At 49.8% G+C, this 20548-nt stretch overlaps 9 protein-coding genes across 9 annotated transcripts; 5 read left to right on the forward strand and 4 right to left on the reverse strand.

Moving 5' to 3' along the window:
- Positions 1 to 1999: 1999 nt before the first annotated feature.
- On the forward strand, positions 2000 to 2206 carry F5J12DRAFT_719125 (uncharacterized protein; the record flags this gene model as incomplete). Its single annotated transcript, XM_051741150.1, has 1 exon — positions 2000 to 2206. One exon carries the CDS (start codon positions 2000 to 2002, stop codon positions 2204 to 2206), a length of 207 nt encoding a protein of 68 aa, XP_051601090.1.
- A 1530-nt stretch (positions 2207 to 3736) lies between these two features.
- On the reverse strand, positions 3737 to 5679 carry F5J12DRAFT_40453 (uncharacterized protein). The gene is made up of 3 exons (XM_051739258.1): positions 5547 to 5679; positions 4055 to 5495; positions 3737 to 3999 (listed from the first exon to the last, which is right to left on the reverse strand). The coding sequence occupies exons 2-3, from the start codon at positions 5483 to 5485 to the stop codon at positions 3889 to 3891; spliced, it is 1542 nt and encodes a 513-aa protein (XP_051601091.1). The 5' UTR covers positions 5486 to 5495; positions 5547 to 5679; the 3' UTR covers positions 3737 to 3888.
- A 1200-nt stretch (positions 5680 to 6879) lies between these two features.
- F5J12DRAFT_40448 (uncharacterized protein) lies at positions 6880 to 7900 on the reverse strand. Its single transcript, XM_051739256.1, has one exon. It carries the CDS (start codon positions 7781 to 7783, stop codon positions 7061 to 7063), a length of 723 nt encoding a protein of 240 aa, XP_051601092.1. The 5' UTR covers positions 7784 to 7900; the 3' UTR covers positions 6880 to 7060.
- A 510-nt stretch (positions 7901 to 8410) lies between these two features.
- F5J12DRAFT_719194 (uncharacterized protein) lies at positions 8411 to 9314 on the reverse strand (the record flags this gene model as incomplete). The annotated part of the gene is made up of 2 exons (XM_051741155.1): positions 8411 to 9117; positions 9182 to 9314. The coding sequence occupies 2 exons, from the start codon at positions 9312 to 9314 to the stop codon at positions 8411 to 8413; spliced, it is 840 nt and encodes a 279-aa protein (XP_051601093.1).
- A 1471-nt stretch (positions 9315 to 10785) lies between these two features.
- Positions 10786 to 11957, reverse strand: F5J12DRAFT_823879 (uncharacterized protein). The gene is made up of 6 exons (XM_051745415.1): positions 11888 to 11957; positions 11759 to 11806; positions 11594 to 11707; positions 11358 to 11544; positions 11144 to 11298; positions 10786 to 11089 (listed from the first exon to the last, which is right to left on the reverse strand). Exons 2-6 carry the CDS (start codon positions 11799 to 11801, stop codon positions 10977 to 10979), a joined length of 612 nt encoding a protein of 203 aa, XP_051601094.1. The 5' UTR covers positions 11802 to 11806; positions 11888 to 11957; the 3' UTR covers positions 10786 to 10976.
- Positions 11958 to 12094: 137 nt separating this feature from the next.
- F5J12DRAFT_934824 (uncharacterized protein) lies at positions 12095 to 13410 on the forward strand (the record flags this gene model as incomplete). Its single annotated transcript, XM_051749596.1, has 6 exons — positions 12095 to 12190; positions 12257 to 12655; positions 12713 to 12829; positions 12887 to 12916; positions 12975 to 13015; positions 13070 to 13410. The coding sequence occupies 6 exons, from the start codon at positions 12095 to 12097 to the stop codon at positions 13167 to 13169; spliced, it is 783 nt and encodes a 260-aa protein (XP_051601095.1). The 3' UTR covers positions 13170 to 13410.
- A 1-nt stretch (position 13411) lies between these two features.
- On the forward strand, positions 13412 to 14426 carry F5J12DRAFT_40460 (Calcipressin-domain-containing protein). The gene is made up of 2 exons (XM_051739259.1): positions 13412 to 13900; positions 13948 to 14426. Exons 1-2 carry the CDS (start codon positions 13614 to 13616, stop codon positions 14378 to 14380), a joined length of 720 nt encoding a protein of 239 aa, XP_051601096.1. The 5' UTR covers positions 13412 to 13613; the 3' UTR covers positions 14381 to 14426.
- Positions 14427 to 14657: 231 nt separating this feature from the next.
- On the forward strand, positions 14658 to 17929 carry F5J12DRAFT_823889 (growth factor receptor domain-containing protein). Its single transcript, XM_051745416.1, has 6 exons — positions 14658 to 14870; positions 14921 to 14986; positions 15039 to 15821; positions 15870 to 16208; positions 16261 to 16434; positions 16489 to 17929. The coding sequence occupies exons 1-6, from the start codon at positions 14822 to 14824 to the stop codon at positions 17703 to 17705; spliced, it is 2628 nt and encodes an 875-aa protein (XP_051601097.1). The 5' UTR covers positions 14658 to 14821; the 3' UTR covers positions 17706 to 17929.
- A 464-nt stretch (positions 17930 to 18393) lies between these two features.
- Positions 18394 to 19880, forward strand: F5J12DRAFT_782028 (phosphatase 2C-like domain-containing protein; the record flags this gene model as incomplete). The annotated part of the gene is made up of 4 exons (XM_051742661.1): positions 18394 to 18718; positions 18780 to 19157; positions 19217 to 19381; positions 19444 to 19880. 4 exons carry the CDS (start codon positions 18394 to 18396, stop codon positions 19878 to 19880), a joined length of 1305 nt encoding a protein of 434 aa, XP_051601098.1.
- Positions 19881 to 20548: the final 668 nt, after the last annotated feature.

Genomic DNA, 20548 nt, shown 5'->3' on the forward strand with positions numbered 1-20548 from the left:
AGTTGATGAAGGAGCCATAAACTTCAAGTGAAGTCAGTCCCTGGCAAGAAGGAGACTTGAAAATTGATGTAAATGGGCTGTGATTGGAGGCACAAAACTGAAGGGAGAGGTCGGTGACACCAAGAGGGATGTGTATGGGCATGAATGTGTCAACTATTATGTGAATATGCACATGTTCCAGACAAGGAGATATTTGGGGACACAGGAACATAGGTTGATAGAGTTCCTCCTGCCCTGTTAATGAGTTGAGGAACTTCAAGATCAAAACTCATTTCAGTGAAGGGAATGTCAAATGATCCAGCTTTTCCAGCACAAGAGACCTGTGAAGCTCAGTTGTATCCATATGGATGGTGAGACTATGCCAGTGATGAGCACAAGAGGTCAGGACACTGAGGAGTGCAGGGAAAATCTCACTGTCATCATCATTGCTACAAAAGCTGATAATGATGTTGAGGAGAGATTGTGAACTTCTAGTCACATATACTTTTGCACATGCTTCACTCCAACTTGAAGTTACCTTGATCATAGTCCAAAGGCTTGGAGAGTGCAGAATCATGTCTCTCCAACTCCTGTTTAGTGTGGCAATACACATCACATGTCTGGGCAACCACCTCAAGGTGAAACTTGAATGCTTGTAGAAGTAATTCAGTGGGAAGATGATTAACAGGTGCCATGGGCATTTGTGTAATGAGTTCTTTGACTTTGGACCTTTGCAATTGAGTGGCATCCCAAATGTGGCACAGTTTGCTGAGGAGTTCTTGTTTGCATTTCTCCAGTATGGCCAAGGCTGCTTGTGCCTGGGTGAGCCTGTCCATCTCTGGATTGCCATCATATCATGTCTCAGGGCACTGATTATTAGAACTTGCTGCTACAGTGTCTCAATTAAGTAATGCACAGCCATCACATTTCCAGCATTTCATTGATAGCAACAGTAATACATCACTTTATGTTCATACAACTATCATAACATGTGGACAAAGGTCTATTTGACAAGACTGAGGTGCAATGATTGTCCTTTCATTGTATTGTAGTGTGCTGTGGTGTGAACACTAAAAAAAGTACTGTGCAATTCTTTTTTGTATAGGGGGTGGCATGATGAAAATCTGCCTCAAATTTTCATTGCTGAGTTCACTGCCCACCACACCACTCCAGAAGCTACTGGTACCCTCTTTACCATCTCTTGGCCATGGCAAAGTACACCAGCCCAACAAAGAAGGCTTGGATTTGTCAAGACAAGGCAGCTGGTCCCTCAGATGAGCACATTGCCAAAAAGTTCCAAATTCATCATACTACTGTCAAACACATCTTTAATTCTTATGCTAAATCTGAAGATTACTATGCTATCAAGCCTAAATCAGGTCACCCACGTCTATTCACTTTAAATGACACTTGTCACACAGCCTGACTTCTTGCTCAGGGGAAGGCACATGATGTTGCTGACCTTCAGAGGAAATTTTTCCCAGGATTTAATGCTGAAACAATCTGATGAAGGCTCCATGCATGTGGCCTAAAGGCCTATGTATGTCACCCAAAGCCTCTTTTGACCAATGCTCACAAGAAAAGGCGATTTGAGTGGGCAAAGGCCCATGCTGACTGGACAGCAGAGAATTGGAAGGCTGTTGTCTTCTCAGATGAATCTAAATTCAATCGTTTTGGGTCAGATGGCCATGAATGGTGTTGGAGGAAGCCTGGGGAGGACTTTGATGCATGCTACACCAGGAAGGTGGTGAAACATGGTGGTGGCAGCATCATGGTGTGGGGGTGCATCACAGCCACCAGGCCAGGCCAGATATGTTGCATTGAAGGTCATATGGATGTGAAGCTCTATGTTGAAATCCTGCAGGATGAGCTTCTGGGAACCCTCAGTGACCTTGGAATGAAGAAGAAAAATGTTTATTTTCAACAAGACAATGATCTGAAGCATACTTCAAAGCTCACCACCCAGTGGTTCAGCAGCAAGAAGCTCAACACACTCAACTGGCCTCTGCAGAGCCCTGATATGAATATTATCAAACATGTTTGGCGCTATGTGGAATGTCATGTGCACACTCGGACCACTCTGCCATCAAATGTCACAGACTTATGGAATGCCAATGTTGAGGAGTGGGAGAGCATCGAAGAAAGCTACCTTACTGCACTCTATGACAGCATGCTAGAGTGTGTTCAGGCTCTTCTCACAGCTAAAGGCAGCCACACTAGGTATTAGAATTTTCTTGTTCATACCATGCATATTGGACTGGTGACATTAACTTCTTTCGAGCACATACCACATCCAAATATGAGTTGCACAGTACCTTTTTTCATAATCATCTCATGCACATTGACACTCCTTTTTTCCTACTATCTTTTGCATACTGCCATTATCTCTGCAATTATCACTATCTAACGAGCTATTAATCAATGTCTTTGCTTCAGTTGTTGTCGAGCGAGATGAGCACTTGTTGGATTATTAATGCTGTGCATTACTTAATTGAGACACTGTACATACCGAACAGTTGAGAAGCCTAGTGCTCGCGAGACACATTAACCAATATCGCGTGGGAAAGAGTTGGTCAGCCGCAGAACATCATAGTGATGACGATCACTCGCAAGGAAATGTGTAACTTTGAGATCAGGGGGAATCTCCAATCATAGAGCCTGTGAATCCACTGTACCTAGTATACATAGTCCTTCCATATGAACTGAATCTGATCCCAGTTGTCCTCATAACAGCGAGGGACGCGTGACTCAGATGCGCCAGCTGACGTTAAATCATTTCCGATAGGAGTACCCAAGAGATATACGAACGAAAGTTCGGGATATGCATCTCCTAGAAATCGTTCAAATACGTGAAAAAAAAGTGCACAAACCATTGTAGGAGGTTTTCTCAGCATGATACAGGCAACTTAATATCTGAAGAGAAACAAAGACAACGAGGATGAGGTAGAGAACAAGGAGTCTTTACCCTCCCTCCACAGAATGTGTCAAACTCCTTTCTGAACCAGAGTCAGCAGGCGACCCCGAGTCTCCGCACCGCGCCACCTGCTGATCACGCGATTGTTGCTCATGCAGTTCTTGTTGGGTTAGCGGGTCCCTTGGCTGGCACCTCAGTTCGAACGTGGCAGGAGTCCATCACTGCTTTGTTCTTTGCTTACTGCCAGCCTGCCGAACCTAACATCGTTGCCGAGCCAGCTCAGCCTCGCCAATCGTCTTATCGCGCGCGCATGCAACACTCTGGGTCACCCATGCGAAAGGACGAGAAACAATCCTGATATAGGTCAGGTAGAAGGTACGTCTCTGGGATTTTACACCCCTCCAACCGGGATCATCGGCTGTCAGTTGTGACGTGCGAGGTAGCAATCGGTTGTATTAACTAGTCCTCTAGTGAACCTCTCAGCTGGTGCCAGCAATTGATTCACTTTGACGTTCTTTGGAGTTGGTCCCGCCTTGACCCTGGCACGGGCTGAAACATTCACATTTTCCATTGTGATTTTGGAGGAAGAGGCCAGGTTTGGTTGTATCCATGCTAGTTGTAGCAAATAAGATTGCTATCGAATTAACATTGCATACATTCCTCAATGGAAAAATCACGGAAAATATCACCATGTCCTGAATGACCCAAACAGCTCTTCAGCGGCCAGAGATCCACGTGAGTCCTCTACGAAGTCATGCGTCTCCATATTAGTTATGATGAAGTTGGTTGGCCAGTGCGTGTGTAAACAGGGCACTGCTGTGTTTTCGCAAATTTTGGTATGGGGGCCTGCATTTGCCGTTAATAAAACCTGCACGAGACACGCATGGTAGAGCTGTCAGCAACAAGATAACTGCCAACACTCATTTAGATTGCCACTGCAGGCAAACTGCTCATCAATGTAAACAATTACCATGAACACACGAGCCGTCGCCTAGTCATGGCCTATATATACATCCCACACTGACAACCTCTGACCCTGCCTCGAACGTTCCCTGTTCTGAGAGTGGTACTGAGCTCATCGACAACGCAGGCAGGCAGATTTGATACTTCCTACATTATGTGAGCCTTGTGCGAGGCCGATTCAGTGGAGTGGGTACGTACCACCCAATCCTTGCTTCCACTTCGACGGCGCATCATAGTAACGTTATGACAAAGATCAAACCACTCCAGAGAACAGAGTTCAGTTAGTTTCTGAAACAGTGACGGCATTCCACACCCAGAGGTAATAACTGTGACACGCAATTTCGATTGACCCGCATTTAGTCGCTGCAGGAGCCAGGCGGCTAAACCATCTAGCGGCTCCAAGTCAGAGCCATCCGGTGGGTATATAGTCAGGTTCTTCAGATTCTTCCAGTGGAGGGCACCACCCAGAAAGTCGGCTGGGCAAGAATCCGACAAAACGTCATTGGATGGAGTGAGCCGCAGAGCGCGGACATTTGGGAACGCCATGCAAACAGCCTCTGATAAAATGTGTGCGGTGGAGCCGGAAAGGTGGAGGTAACCGACGCTAATGAACTTGGAGTGGAGGTCTGCAAAAATTGTGCTCGGGGAATCGTTGCAGGAAGATGGAGAATAATCAAAATGTCTGAGCCGCGGAGCGACAAGAGCATGTATCAGTGACTTCGCACAGCTGAGTGTGCACACGAATTTCTCCAGTAGAGGTAACTGAATACTATTCGGGGGTGAGTTGAAGTCGACAGCGTGGCCAGAAATGCAAAGGGAAGTCAGTCCCGGGCAAGAAAGACCCTCGAAAAGTGATGAGTGTTGGATGTGATCGCAGTCATAAAAATGAAGGGAAAGGTCGGTAACACCAGAAGGGATGTGGACGGCTGCGGATGTCTTAACGTTTACATGAAGATCCACTTGTTCTAAATGAGGGGCAATTTGGGGACGCAGGAATGTAGGTTGATAGAGTTCCCCTTGTCCCCTTAATGAGCCAGGGAAGTTCGAGATTGAAACCCGTTCTAGTGAAGGGAACGATAATCGATTCAGCTTTCCCAGCACGAGAAACCCGTAATCCTCGGGGGTATGCTTGTGGATGATGAGACTGCGCCAGCGATGAGCGCAAGAGGTCAGAATATCGAGGAGTGCAGGGAAAATTCCGTTGTTATCATCATAACGATAATCACAAAACCTGATAACGATGTCGAGGAGAGATTGTGAACTTCTAGTCACATATATTTTCGCACGTGCTTCGCTCCAACTTGAAGTCACCGTGAGCAAGGTCCAAAGACTTGGAGAGTGCAGAATCAGGTCTCTCCAACGACGTGACACGCTCGCCAACTCCCGCTTGGTGTGGATATACACGTCGCATGTCTGGGCGGCCTCCCCAAGGTAAAACTCGAGTACCCGCAAAAGTGACTCGTTGGGAAGACGATCAAGAGGAGATATCGGCAATCGTGTGATGAGTTCTTCGACTCTAGACCTTTGCAATCGAACGGCATCCCGGATGCTGTGAAGCTCGCTGAGGAGTTCTCGTTCGCGATTCTCCATCGCAGCCAGTGCTGCTCGTGCCTCGGTGAGTTCATCCATCGCAGGATTGCTATCAAGTCTCGTATCAGAGCGTTGGTTCGTAGAGTTTGCCACTACTTACTGTATAGTCGGATAGCACGGAAGAAAATCCGTTGGAAACCTTGGGCCTAGTGTGATCAGCCTGTCTATGAGGCTGGCGCCAACTAGTCCTCGCGAGTCGCAGGCCCAATCGACGGCTTGCCTCAATATCGCATGGGAGAGGATTAGTCAGCTGAGGTTGCCATGCGGAGAATTCCAAATTACATACAACTTAGGACTTTGCTACATAGTGATGCGTAAGTCACAAGGGAGTGCAAAACCTTAAGATTGCAGGACACGGTGGTCTCCCGTTACAGAGTCTACACATCCGTTGTACATAGTCACATACAGGTGCATATCCTACCCACCAGCTCCTGCAGGCAGTGAAGTATATATGTATGAGGTGTTATGTATTTCACTACTCTCTACTGACACGACAACAAAGTTTCCAACGATACTAGTATAAAAACAAAAATCGGGGAATACACCTACGAATCGTTCAAATAAGTGAAACAATAAACGCACAGACCATTACACGAGGTTATCCCTAGCACATACATAGAACAGGAAAAGCAAAAAAGCAAAGAAAACGGAACGAGTGCAAGGGACCTTTACTTTATTGGTCGCATGGAATAGTCTTCCAGTGAACTCCCTAACGAGTGCCAGCAATGGATTCATTTTGACGTTCTTTGGAATTGTTTTGGAGTTGGTCCCGCCTGACCCTGGCACCGGCTGAATTGCTCGCATTTTCTATTGTGATTTTGGAGGAAGAGGCCAGGCATGCACAGCACGTGCATCAAGTTTGATTGTGTCCATGCTAAATATAACAAGTAAGATTGCTATCGAGCTAACACTGCGTACATTCCTCAATGAAAAAATCAGGGAAAACATTTACGATGTCCTGAAAGACCTCGTCAGCGGTTGGGGATCCACGTAAGGCCTCTACCAAGTCGTGTGTCTACATGTTAGTTATGGTGAAGTTGGTTGGCCCGTGCGTGCGTAAAGGGGGCACTATGTTTTGTTATGGGGGCCTGCATTGCCCTTTGGTAAAACCTGGGCGAGATGCGCATGGCAGAGCTGTCGATAACAAGATAACCGCCAACACTCATTCAGATTGCCACCGGAGGCAAACTGCTCATCAATGAAAACAATTACCATGAAAACATGAGCCGTCACCTAGTCACGGCCTATATACGCATTCCACACAGACAATTTCCGACCCTGCCTCGAACGTGCCCCGTTGTGAGAGTAGTGCTGAGCTCATCGACAACGCAGGCAGGCAGATTTAATACTTCCTACATTATGTGAGCCTTGCGCCAGGCCGACTCAGTGGAATGGGCACGTACCACCCAAGCCTGGCTTCCACTTCGACAGCGCATCATAGCAACGTCATAACAAATATCAAACCACTCCAGAGAACAAAGTTCAGGTAGTCTGTGAAACAGTGACGGCATGTTACACCCATAGGTAGTGACCACGACAAGCAACTTCGATTGACCCGCATTTTGTCGCTGCAAAAGCCAGGCGTCTAAACCATCTAGCAACTCCAAGTCAGAGTCATCTAATCCGTCTATAGTCAGGCTCTCCAGATTCTTCCAGTGGAGAGCATCGCTCAGAAAGTCGACTGGGGGTAGAATCCAGCAAAACGTCATTGAATTGAGTGAGTTCCAGGTAGCAGACATTTGGGAACGCCAAACAGATTGAAACTCGTTCTAGTGAAGGGAACGATAAATGATTCAGCTTTTCCAGCACGAGAGATCTGTGAACGTCGGTGGTATGCTTATGGATGGTGAGACTGCGCCAGCGATGAGCGCAAGAGGTCAGAATATCGAGAAGTGCAGGGAAAATCCCGTTGTTATCATCATAACGATAATCACAAAACCTGATAACGATGTCGAGGAGAGATTGTGAACTTCTAGTCATATAGATTTTCGCACGTGCTTCGGTCCAACTTGAGGTCACTGTGAGCAGGGTCCAAAGGCTTGGAGAGTGCAGAATCAGGTCTCTCCAACGACGTGACACGCTTGCCAACTCCCGCTTGGCGTGGATATACACGTCACATGTCTGGGCAACCCCCTCGAGGTAAAACTCGAGTACCCGTAGAAGTGATTCATTAGGAAGACGATCAATAGGAGATATCGGCAATCGTGTGATGAGTTCTTCGACTCTGGACCTTTGCGATCGAACGGAAACCCGGATGCTGTGAAGCTCGCTGAGGAGTTCTCGTTCACGATTCTCCATCGCAGCCAGCGCTGCTCGTGCCTCGGTGAGTTCATCCATCGCAAGATTGCCGTCAAGTCTCGTATTAGGGCGTTAGTTTGTAGAGCTTACCGCTGCTTACTGCATAGGAGGGAAGTCCATTGGAAGCCTTGAGCCTGACGCACAGGCGAGCTGTCGATTGGGCCTGCGAAAACCAATGTCACGTGGGCGAGGATTGGTCAGCCCCAGTTGTCAAAATGCAAGGGCGGAGAATTACATGCGCTTGCGAACTTCCGATCAGGCCTTGAATCAAGCTTTAGGACTTTGCTACGTAGCGATCATCACTCGCGAGGGAGTGCAGACCTTGAGAATATTGCAGGACACGGAGGTTTCTCATCACAGGGTCCATGCGTCCGCTGTACATAGTCACCTGCTTGTGCATATCCTACCCACCGGCTCCTGCAGACAGAAAGGTACACACGTATGAAGTGTTATGCATTTCACTACTCTCTACCGACACGACAACAAACCCTCCAACGATACAGGTATAAAAACAAAACAAAAAAATCGGGGAATACATCTCCTACAAATCGCTCAAATACGTGAAACAATAAGCGCACAGACCATTATACGAGGTTATCCCCAACACGCACATAGAACAGGAAGAGCAAAAAAAAGCAAAGAAAACAGAACGAGTGCAAGGGGCCTTTACTCTATCTCTTCAGAACGTGCCGAACTCCTTTCTGAACCAGAGTGAGCGGGCGACCTAGATGCCGACCCGTTCCTGGATCGTGCCGCCTGCTGACGCAATTGTTGGTCATGCAGTTCTTGTTGTGTCAGCGGGTAACTTGGCAGGCATTTCAGTTCGAACGTGGCAGGGAGCACATCGCCGCATATTTCTTTGATAAATTCGTCATTCACAACCAGCCCGCCGAACCTCGTATCGTTGCCGAGCCAGTCTAACCTCTTGAGAGCCTCGCCAAGCCTACCACCTGGTACATTAGGATCGGTGGAACGGTTTTGCTGATAGGCCATCCAAATCTGACGCTTCAGTGACTTGGACACGTTCCCGTATTCTCTTTTCGCGACGTCGCCGTACAAGTATCCGGATATACCATCCAAAATTTCTCCACATGTTACGCCGACCGACTTGTCCCGCGCGACTATCTGGATCATCCACGGGAACGAGCGAGAGACAAGCCTGACATAGGTTAGGCGGGGGTACGTCGCCGGGGCTTTACGCCCCTTCATCCAGGATCGTCGGCTGTCAGTCGTGCGGTAGCAATTGCTCGTATGAAATAGCATGTTCCATCGAAGATAATCCTCATGTGAATCCCCAGGAGGTGCCAGCAGCGGGTTGATTTTGATGACCGCTCCCACAACTCTGGCGAGGAATGGCTCGAGCACGGGCCCATCTACAAAAAAGGGAACGACCGGGCGTGAGAACGTTTATAGAAGGGGCGAATGTATGGAACCTACAGTGCGGGCCTTCTGTAAAAGGATCCATCCGATCGACGCTGCTCGTCCACCTGATATTTGCACGTGCTGTATCGGTCTGAGGAGCAGCTTGTGGTGGCGGCTGCGGTGCGAGCGGTGGATTGGTGAGGCCCATCCAAGGTGTCGCCGCCGGAAATGCGTACGGCGTCATCATAGGCGGAGGCATCCCCCATGCTGCAGCTGGCGTATGATATCCCATGGGGAGTCCCCAAGCAGGGGCTCCGTTAGGGAGTGGTTGCTGAAACGTAGTGTATGCCGATGGAGGTGGGTGTTGAGGGGGCCAGGCCTGCGGGGGCGGAGGAACTGCGGAAGGGGGACCCCATGCAGTGGCGGCTACATTTGGGTAGCCTGTCATATCGGTGGGCATGCCAGGAGGCGGAGCTACAGGTGGCCCGTAGACGTTTGGAAGCGAGACAGGCGGTGCGTAATATGAACCAGGCGCGTCGGGTCGCGACGGCATGATGGGCGTAGTGTGTAAACTTGGCGCAGTGGGGATGAAAGGAGTTATATTGGGTGGTCCAGGAGGGTAGACGGGATAGTGCGAAGGCGTGCGGGGCTGGTGGGCCCAGCCAGAAGGTGCCGGCTCCTGACGGTTCGTAGGCAGGACTGGTGGGGGATTCGCACCCTCTGGAGAAGGAAGAGGAGGAATGAACGGGCCGCCGTCAGGTGTATCATATAGCATTTTCGTGCGAGTTCTAAATGTATAAGGATATAGAAGAGATCAGATTTCACCAGTGCAATCTGAATAAAGTTACGTTGAACCAAATCGAGTCAGGACAGACGACGTGGTTGCTCACAGGAATACAGAACTGCACTTGCGTGGAATTTCGTGATAGCACAGATACGGTGACTCAGTCACAGGTCGATCAGACGTCGGGGGCAGTCTATACCGTACAATTGTTCAACCGTTTGGTGCACGCAAAACTCCTAAAAAGCGGTGTTAGCCATTGTCAAGCGCACGACACAGGGGAGTGAGTGCCTTGGAGCGAAACCACGGTTTTTACAGTGGTGTCGGTGTCGGTGTCCAACTGCTGCGTATGTCGAAACGCTCCTCCAGTTACTTCCGACTGATCAGTGTCGAGTCAGTGCGCTCACCTATCGAAAGTACGGGTATAAGCAGGGACGAGGTACCACACTGGCCACCCGAGCCTCACTAGACGACACAATTTTCAAGGGGCGTTAGAAGAAGGCGGAAGGGCCCTATAATAGCTTGGTCCTCTCACACAAATCTTGGCCAATGGCGATGATGAAGGCTTCCCAAATTGGGAAGTAATGAACTACAGCTTAGGTAAGCGTGGCTGTACAACGTCGGACGACGAGTGCTTCCGCCCGTCTGGCGCGGACAATCAAGCTTGTGTACGCAGGTACCATTGTGCACTGCCCATGAGCACCGCGTATGTCATGGAAAGACACACAGCATGGATTTCTAGAGGACTAGTATGTTTTCTTGATTTTCTGGTGGCACGTCAATTTCGGCTCTCTCCTCTCCTTCCGTTAATAGCTACCAATGGTTCCACGAGGCCCACACGCTATTCCCCTTTCTGCACAGGAACTCTCGGGCGAAGGAATCGGAATGGATATCATTGGCTAGGCTTTGTAAGGTGCTCTATAAAGATAGCAAACCTGTGACAGGCAATTGCTAGATGCAGACAACGGAATCGCTATGTAGATGTAGATAATCGGGGCGAAAAAAAACTCGTGATACAATGTGCACATGATCCGACCGAAGAAAGCGACAAGTATAACAGGAAATCGTAGGAATTACAACGGATATCACTCAAGAAGCTAGGCACATCACAAAGATGTTGGGAGCTTTGAACCCGAGTCGTGAAACCGAATAGGTGTCCTTCTTGGTCAAGTAATCAAAGTAAATTTTGTCTCGCAGCCAATCTGAAATGGAAGTTTGGTGCTGGTCGTGGGTAGAGTTCAGAATCTGAGACTTACCGACTCTCTTGTACCGGCTGGGTGGTGTAGGGGTGTTGTAGTACATCTGCCAGTTAGCAGCTTGCTGGTTGTTAGCTGCAGCGCGCTTCACGTGTTCCTGTAATCGTGGTGGAAGGGAGTTGAATTCTTGTTCAGAGACGTAGTTTTCTGTATATCTGGTTCCGCGGAATCAAAGTCGTCAGACAAGCCTTGGCCCTTGAAATTCAAGACATACTCTTTCCATATCGCGGTGCACACGTCACTCATGGTAACGCCGCGCTCATTGTGTATGATAGTGCACCAAGGGCTGAGTTCAGTGATAATGATGAGCTGCGTGACACGAGGTAATGTGGCAGGCTCGTCCTTTTGAGTGAAGAGGAGATCACGGTCTCTTGCTTCTGGGTTGAATCCACCCGTGGAACCTACAGGACGTCAAGGTTGCGTGCGACAGCAAAAAAAAAACCTCCATACCAGTCACAAGGTTGAACAATAGATGGAACCCAGGGTTTGTGCCCTGAAGGATTGGGTTGAGCTGAAGGTCGGTGTTAAGCAGATATAGATCGGTCTGTGATAGAACCGGTCCATCTAAGCACACCCGTTTGAACAAGCGTCATAGGCGTCATTCTACGGACTCACAGCTTGTTCCAGCGGCCCACTTGCTCACAGTAGGGTCGCCCATGACCACTCACAGCGATAAGGAATTCAGGAAATGAAAAAGGGCGGAAAAACTAAGGGATCGTAAAGTTAACGAATAACTGTGCTCACGGGCGGCCTCGATGACTGGGTTACAGGAACACGAGGCGGCTGTTAGTGGTGGGGTCCTTTTATATATGAGAACAGACGGACATCGTGATCGGGGCGGCTGTGCTCAGAATCCGATTAGATTAGATCAGCACTACGTAATCAGCTTCTGTCTTTCCAACTCATCATCCTGTGTTTGTATCGCACTTCAATCGACCCTTCCTGCAGAGCATGGCGCCCAAGAGCACAAACGCAAAGAAAGAGGCTGGGCGAGCCAAGAAGGCAGAGAATGAGGCTAAGAAACAGCAGGCAGCTGCTGCGGACAAGGCAGGCCGCCCGTCATAGCCGTCATACCGGTGTCTTTTGTAAGTAAGGCAGCTCACTCTCTCTCAGGAACGCAAGGAGGCAGAGAATTGGGCTGAAGGCGCAAAATCTGGAAAGTCAAAAGAGGACAAGGAGGAGAAACGTCGGGCAGAGCTTGCCAGGAAGGCAGAGAATGCACGGTTACTTGCAGAGGAGGAATCGTCTCTTCCTTCCAAAGTGAAATCGGCTCCGAAGGCTGGCACGAAGAAGACTGCAAAAGGCGTCAAGCCTGCTGGTCCTGGTGCAATTGCTGCAGGTGGCGGGTTAGGCAGCGGAAAGGACAAGGAGAGAGAGACAGAGCAAGGCGAGGCCGAAACCTATGCCGCTACAGGCATCGATAACGCACTCGACCTTCTGGAAATCGTGACTGCGAAGATGGACAAAGCAAGTGTTGGCCAACAAGCTGCAGGTATCGAGAGACATCCTGAGGTCAGTGGCTGTTCCAGCTGTTGCCATTGGTGATGCTTATGTGTTTTTGCAAATCAGCGGAGATTCAAGGTAATCTCATTCCAGCTCGTTGGCAGTGTACAGATTAACCCGGCGTGTTTACAGGCAGCATTCGAAGCGTACAAGGAGGCGGAATTGCCGAAAGTCAAAGAAGATGTAGGTATCTGAGATCTGGCAGTTTGGATCTTCCAACTAACTGCACGTTTCATCAAGCACCCCGGTTTACGCCTGCAGCAATATCATGTAAGACACCAGATTTGTGAATTGGTCGCAGCAAACCTAATAGTGGCGATCCCCACAGGACATCCTGTATAAGCAATTCCAGAAATCACCTGAAAATCCGTGTGTTTCGGCGCTTTTTGGTTTCACAGCATCAATATGCTAACGTTTGCGCAGATTCAATCAGGTCACCGTCGCGTACGACGCTAGCAAAGAGGAGAGGGTCCAGGCTTTGAAAGAGAAGCAGGAGGCAGTGCAGAAACGGCTACGTGCATGACTTGAACCTCCTGTCGTGGAGATTATCCATCTTCTCAAGGGCGTGTCGTGATGGTGGCTGTCGAAGAGATAAGCAGTCAGATAGAAGCGCGGGGTAGAAAGACCGCATTGTTGTACGTCTACAGTATAGACATCCAGGTATAGGGTTCCGGATATGATTTTGTACAATGCGCGGCGATCGAAAACCATGTACAGCACCCGGCTGGCAGTGACTGCACAGTTGGCCTTCCACATGGAAGAGTGGATGCTTTGCCATGCGACTCGTGCGACTCGGAATTCCCAGAAACAGCACCGCACGGTTGACGGTACCCTAAAACTAAAAGACAGACGGCTTGCCAGCACTGCCACGGCTGTGGAGATCACATAATCCAGGTTGCTGGAGAGTATAACACTGGCGGCTGATTTGATTGCTGACCTCCACTCCAAGAACCACTGTAGAGCAGCCATGCTATCTTCGCCAGTGTCTATCATCCCTCCCACATCACGATCCGGGCCAACGTCACCCTCAGCCGTTCAGCCCACCAACACGCTTATCATCACCCAAGTGCCACGAAGCTTTTTTGAGCCGGTTATCCTTTGGGCGCTTCGTGAATACTTTGCTGTGTACGGGGAGATCGCTCATTGGGTTCCGATATCTTGTTTCTCCCGTATACTTTTGGTATACAACGATGTCGAGTCTGTGGAACAGGCTAAGGCCAACAGCGACCCTTTGGTCATCCAACCGGTTCATGGGTACGTGTGGTCGCGCCTTGACCGCGCGTGATGCTTATTTTATACAGGCAGCAAACCATTCTCCGAGTGTACCGTGCAGAGCCAAATCCGACTATCAGTCCATCTTCACCAACCTCCGAGGATCAGTTCCTCAAACCTCCCCCGTTGGAGAAGAATTTCCTCATTTCCCCACCGGGATCGCCGCCAGTTGGTTGGGAGCAGATACGTGAGGACCCGCCGAACTCCGTCGCACTCGCAGAGGACCTCGTCGCTGCTTTGAACAAGTTGAAATGCCGAGAGAAACGTGGGGTTCGGGAGGTGTTGCTCGAGCCCGAAGATGGGATTGGTGTTGGTGTATATGTCGAGGATTGCGACGGGGAGGATGAACTAGACGATGAAGATAAGGAAGAAGATTGGGAGTACGGCACGCCCAACCCATCGCGGATGCATTGGAAACCACTCCCTACATCCCTACCCCCGATGCCAGTGACTTTGCGTTAGTTCACTGCGAGTATCGTTACGCGATGACCGACTGCGAAAAACACGTCTTGTCCTGGTATTTTCTGATATCCCATGAACCGATTTGTTATGAGTCATCCCTTACTTACACTACCATATCGCTTCTCGAGATTAAGACATTTATATGTACCCACATCAACCAATCTGTACAGTATTACTTCGACGCAATCTACATGGTGTAAATGAACGTTGCACAGCCACCATGTTGTTCCCAAAAAGGAAATTGTCGGTGAGCCGAGCTCTATTGTTTTCCGAGTGTCCATTGTTCTCGCTGGCGCTGGCAACGGGCCGGCACCTTTATTTTCGGGACACAACAAAAGGGATGGACTCAGCCCAGTGTCGTCCTATCGGAGCCCTGTGCTCTTCTTCTCTGTCCAACCTTCTTCACCGACCCTCACGTTCACTTTTCCTTCACCGCTCGGGATGTTAGCAAGCATCCTCGCTGCTTCTCTTGCCTTCGGCGCGTCTGTTGGTGAGTACCCGCGCCCTTGCATTCCGACTAGCATGCTGAAGTATTCGCAGTCGCGCAATCTTCTACTGTTCTTTGCGTTGCGGGTCAATGCCTTCAAGGTTACTCGAATACGACTCGTATGTGTTGCAAACTAGCTGGTGGAGCTCGTTGCTAATTATTCGTTCACAGTTGGCGCAACGCTCTCCGCCTCTGGAATTTCCACAGACGTACTTTTGCTTCCTGGACAATACACATCGTCGACGAACCCTCAGCTACTTAATGAACTGTTGACATCCTCTTCGGCAACCCTCTCTCCTTCACCCGGATTCGCAAATTCGACGGCCAATACTTCGGTGACGTTGCCCCTCACTGTCCAATTGCAGCCTGGTATCGCAACATACCCGAAAGCGCTCTACTCCGGTGAAGGCTCGTACATAAGCCTTTCCCAAAATACCTCAACTTCCTTGAGTAACACCGAATCTCTTGCCCTCTCTGGTAACGTGTGGGCAGAGGTCACTGCAGGAAACAGTCACGTTATTCTCTGGAACTCAATCCCAGATGTTAGCCAACTTCCAGCTGGAGTGTCTGGCTCTTTGTCACTAGTCAAAGTTGAGTCTTCAACATGTTCTCCACCGTGTTCTGGGAGTGGCGTTTGTACTGCATCCGGGACGTGCTCGTGCCCTTCGGGTTTCTCCGGGTCGTCGTGTGAGCAGTGTGCATCTGGGCACTATGGACCATCGTGCCTGCCTTGCCCGTCTGGCTGTACTTCATGTGATGACGGAATTTCCGGATCCGGTCGTTGCCTTTCTACGACGGTTACGAATCCTCCATCGAGTTGCAACTGTATCAATGGCCAGTGTGGCTCTAATGGGCAATGCAGTTGTCTTCCAGGTTGGACGTCAGCATCCAACGGTACCCAGTGTGCTGCTTGTGCAACTGGATACTTCCTCGATTCATCGGGTAACTGTGAAAGTAAGGAATCATCTCAACGCTATGGTACCTGTGCTAACTGTGCTACAGTTTGCCAACTCGGTTGTTCCCAGTGTGCTGATGGCTCGGGCGATTGTATCACGTGTAAATCTGGCTACACACAGGATGCAAACGATCGTACGAAGTGTGATGCTGCTTCCCAGACGACCTCTGGCGGCACAACTTGTCCTGATGGCAGCTACAGCAACGGCACAAGTTGCGAGCCGTGCGCTACAGAGTGTCAAACATGTACCGGGTCAACCTCGAATAATTGTGTAATTTGCGCTTCAGGGACTTACTCACTCAATGGGTCGTGTGTGCAGACCAACAGCGTTGGTGTCTGCCAGGGTTCTTCCCTCATTGCCAACAACAATAAGCACGAGTGTGATAGTAAGTTGCCACTACACGTGGAGGTTGGCCGTTTTTCTCACTGTATCTACAGCTTGTGGACCCAAGTGTACATCCTGTCAGATACCAAACTTTAATGTCGCCTCCACTACCAACCAAGCCCAATGCACTGGTTGCTTGCCTGGTTATGTACTTTATCAAGGCAACTGCATCGAGAGCTGTCCTTCGGGCACATTTTTATCTCCCACAGACAACCTTACCTGCACAGGTATGTACCCCTGCTTCGATCCCTTGACCATGTTGCTGACTGAGCGTTTGGCAGCCTGTAGCTCGTCATGCAGCACTTGTTCTGGAAGTGCCAGTTATTGTTTGACATGTGCGAACAGCATGCTTGCATCGAATGGGCAGTGTGTTAGCTCGTGCCCATCCAACGCTTTCAGCTCCTCGGGCGCTTGCGTTGCATGCCATCCCGACTGCGCAACTTGTTCCGGCTCGGCTTTCAACCAATGCACAAGCTGCAACCAGACACTTCCCGTACTTACCAACGGCCGTTGCTTGGCGACCTGCAGTCAAAACCAGTATTTCGACGCCACTTCGTCCACATGCCAGTCTTGTGACAGCAGTTGCTCGAGTTGCTCGGGGTCAGGTCCAAGTAATTGTCTAGCTTGCTCGAGCTCGAGTCAGGTGCTCCGCGGGGGTTCCTGTGTCGCGGCTAATTGCAGTAGCGGAACCAATATCGTACCTGGTCTCGGCGCATGTTTATCCGAACTTGTGCTGGTCCCGTCGTCGACCGGTGGTTCGGCTGCCTTGCCATCGATCAGTGGCCTGTCATCTCCTGTTTCCACGACAACTCGTCAGTCACTGTCGTGGTGGGAAATTTTGTTAATGACGCTTGGCTGCGCCTTTATATTTATGGCATTCCTTTGGTGCTGGCGCCGACGTGCTCGGAAGAAAAGAGCCAAAGCAACAGCCGCGTTTGCTTCCGCCAAGGCTCTCGATCAAAAAACAAACTGGCGACAGCGTCTTCTGGGATTATTTCGTCACTCGCCAAACCCACCTCCTCCGGATAATGAAGAGATCGCTCTTTGGAAGCTCCGGGCCGCGGAAGAAGCGCACCACGATCGGGAACTGGAGAAATTGATCGGGGCATACGAGTATTCTAGGGCGGGGTCAAGCCGTTGCCCTTCTCCCCTTCCGTCGCTCCACGATCGCAAGTCCCACGGGGCTTGTGACTACGATTCTCACCGTTTGTCTCGGGAGTCGCTTTATTCCCAGGTTACAGGGATGCCGCGTAACGGGCCTGAACCCCGACAGCCTGTGAAGTCGAATCCGTTGACATCGCGATTCTCCACCACAACTATCGCCTCGTCCGTGTGCAAGAAGCCGAACGTTCTCAGGCGCGAACTTACGCCGCGGAAGCCACCGCCTACAGATGCAGAGGCATATGCAACATCTGTCCGGGAGGCTACTGACGAGATCGGATCATACTGGGTGACGCCAGTTAATACGGGCGGATCACGCAATCCATTTCGTCAATGAGTTGTCTTCCTTTCTTCTGGTTCATACTCGCCCTCTTAATCTAGCGGAATTACATAGAATGGTTAGCAAATTTTTCATCACTCTTTTGCATTCTTCTTTCATTTCCACTCACCGCTGGACCTTGTACTATTGTATATTTCATTCGTTTTAATACTTCGCACATACAGTAACATGTAAACGACTCAGACCTTGTGTAGCAATGCAATCCAATTAGCATACCCATGGTATATCTTCCCTGTGTGTGTGTTGTGTTACGTAAACAAGCTAATGTAGTCGGCTACTCACCAAATGTCAGGTTGACCACACTGACGCGCTTGACGCGCGGTAATTGCCATTTCCCTGAGCCGCTGTTCATTTGAGAGTGCCATGCGTACGTCGATGGCACTCGCTGGGTGTTGTTTCCGGTAAGTGTGGTCCTGAATATCTCGATTGGTGCAGTCAAATTTGTCACCAGTTACACTGTGTCCGCCAATTTATAGGGCCATAACGTCCCCACGTGTGCAATACGCACTCTCAGGAGCGCGCATAATATCACAGCTTTCAGTAATCCCCGTTACGGTGAAACTCTATCCCGGAAGTGCTGTACAGGACATGCCGTCCATATTAAGCGGCAGGGCGAATGTTCGGCCAACACTTCCCCGATTCCCCACATCGCTCGTCCACCGATCTCTTCTCCCTCCCCGCAGCCATGCTCGCTGGCTCAGGCGGCTTGGCGCAACAGCAGGAAGCCCAACCGCCATCCGTGGCATGGTATGACGAGATTCCTGGAAGTATCTGTGGTCCTGAGGATGGCCCCTGGCCCCGCGCCTTCACCAATCTCACGACGTCCGAGGCATGGAATAAGTTGTCGCTAGCATCCGACCCTCAAAGCCTTGCTTATGGTACTGGTGAGAAGTGGAGAGCTGACGCTCTCAACTTTCAGCCCTTTTCTGGTGCGAAAAGTCAGGACCGCTACGCCATGCAGCAGCTGCACGTAGGCGGCCGAATATGGACTCTCACCGCTGTATTCGATGGTATGTCTGATTGACTACACTTTCCACTCTGGAGCTATATTCAATGAGTTTGATTTTCCAGGACATCTTGGAGACGCTACCGTGCAACACGCCGCTTACCACGTACCTATCATCGTCCGCGAGTTTCTGGAGGACCTTGACAAAAAGCATGGTGGACGTATTGTCCCCCCTCCGCTGATAGCGGACGTATTCAGCAGTGCCATCCGCGCATTCGACGATGCGATTGCCAATGACGTCCTGGAGCTATTTCCAGGTGGTTTACATGCTGCTATAGGGATGCCCGATCAGCAGATCCACACCATCCTCAATGATCAACTTGTGGGTGGAGAGAACTTTAAACGGGCAAGGCTTTGCATGTATGGTACCACTGCACTTGTAGCACTTGTCGACCCTGATCACACTAACTTGTGGCTCGCTAATTTGGGCGATTGCCAAGGAGGTAAGCGAAGAAACGGTTCATTTCGTGGAGCCTTCGCTCATCATCAAGTCTCACGGTAGTTATGGTATCAGAGACTGCGCCTCAGGTCTGGAGTTATGAAGTCTTGACTCGGGTGCACAACGGACAGAATAAACGCGAAGTGGAGCGCGTGCGAAGGGAACACCCAGGAGAATCGGAGTGTATCGTCGATGATCGGGTTTTGGGAGCTATTGCCCCTTTTCGATGTCAGTAGCCGTCACGCGATGTTCTGCGCTATGTCATAGCTGATGATTATTTGCAACTCTAGGTTTAGGTGACACGCCATTTAAACAGCCTCCGGAGTTCACGAGACGCATCCTATATAACCTCTTCCCGGGTAACCGCGATATTTCTCTGTGGGAGGAATTCCTAGTGCGGAACAAGACCCCGCCATACATTTCTGCGGTGCCCGAGGTCACACACTTTCCGCTAGACCGCTCGCAGGGGCCTCTACGAAGATACCTCATACTATGTTCGGACGGATTCACCGATATCTGTGGACAGCACCAGCGCAGTGTAATTGACCGATGGTTACGAAGTATGCCTGTTGCTAGTGGCCGTTCTGCTACGATACCACCTAATAGGGCTTTACAACTACTATGGCAGGGTCTCGGAGGCGAATCGGTTAGCATTTCTAAGACATTGACACTTGACCTTGATGTCCCCTGGTTAGATGACATCAGTATTGTGGTTCAATCACTGTAGTCATAGCATGTTTTTTTTACTGGTGTTATACGTTACTGTACTACGCTAATCGTCGAACCCGTTTGGGGTGCGTGTTTCTGTTTCTTGTATGTATTAAATTCTCTATTGCCGACTAGTTAAGTACTGACCCAACGAAACCAGGCTGTTTGCTTCCGTATCGGAATGATAGTTTTGGCTTTTCCTTGCCCACTCTATGGATTTTCACGTGCAAAAGTCTTGTATGTCCAACCGTCTAGTTTCATCCTTGATAACCTTGCAACAGTTATTTCCACCTTGTAAGGGTGCTGGTCTGGGGCGCCCCGACAACGGTGGGGTTTGCCCCCCGGCTGTGAACACAATTTGAATATTGAAGTATGAGGATCAGACTGACATGATTCCATGAAACTTGGCTTGGGCGTCGTGGTTGAAAATGGCCGGAATGATCCTAAGGCGCCCAATCTAGATGACGGGAAGCATAGAATTGCCGACAATGACAACCCCGGTGTCTTATGGTGCAGTGCAACTGACCGATTTCGTGGACCAGGCAAAATGCGATGATCGCGTTTCGTATTGACGCTGCAAGCCTCGGCCTGGCTATTACATGTGTACCCGAACTTTCTCCATAGAAATGGCATATATTAGAACCACCGCAAGGACGTGGCTGGAACTTGAACTAATGATCCACCCCT

Source organism: Pisolithus orientalis, assembly GCF_024613125.1.
Source record: "Pisolithus orientalis strain OTSU chromosome Unknown F5J12scaffold_10, whole genome shotgun sequence".
NCBI classification, from domain to species: Eukaryota; Fungi; Basidiomycota; class Agaricomycetes; order Boletales; family Pisolithaceae; genus Pisolithus; species Pisolithus orientalis.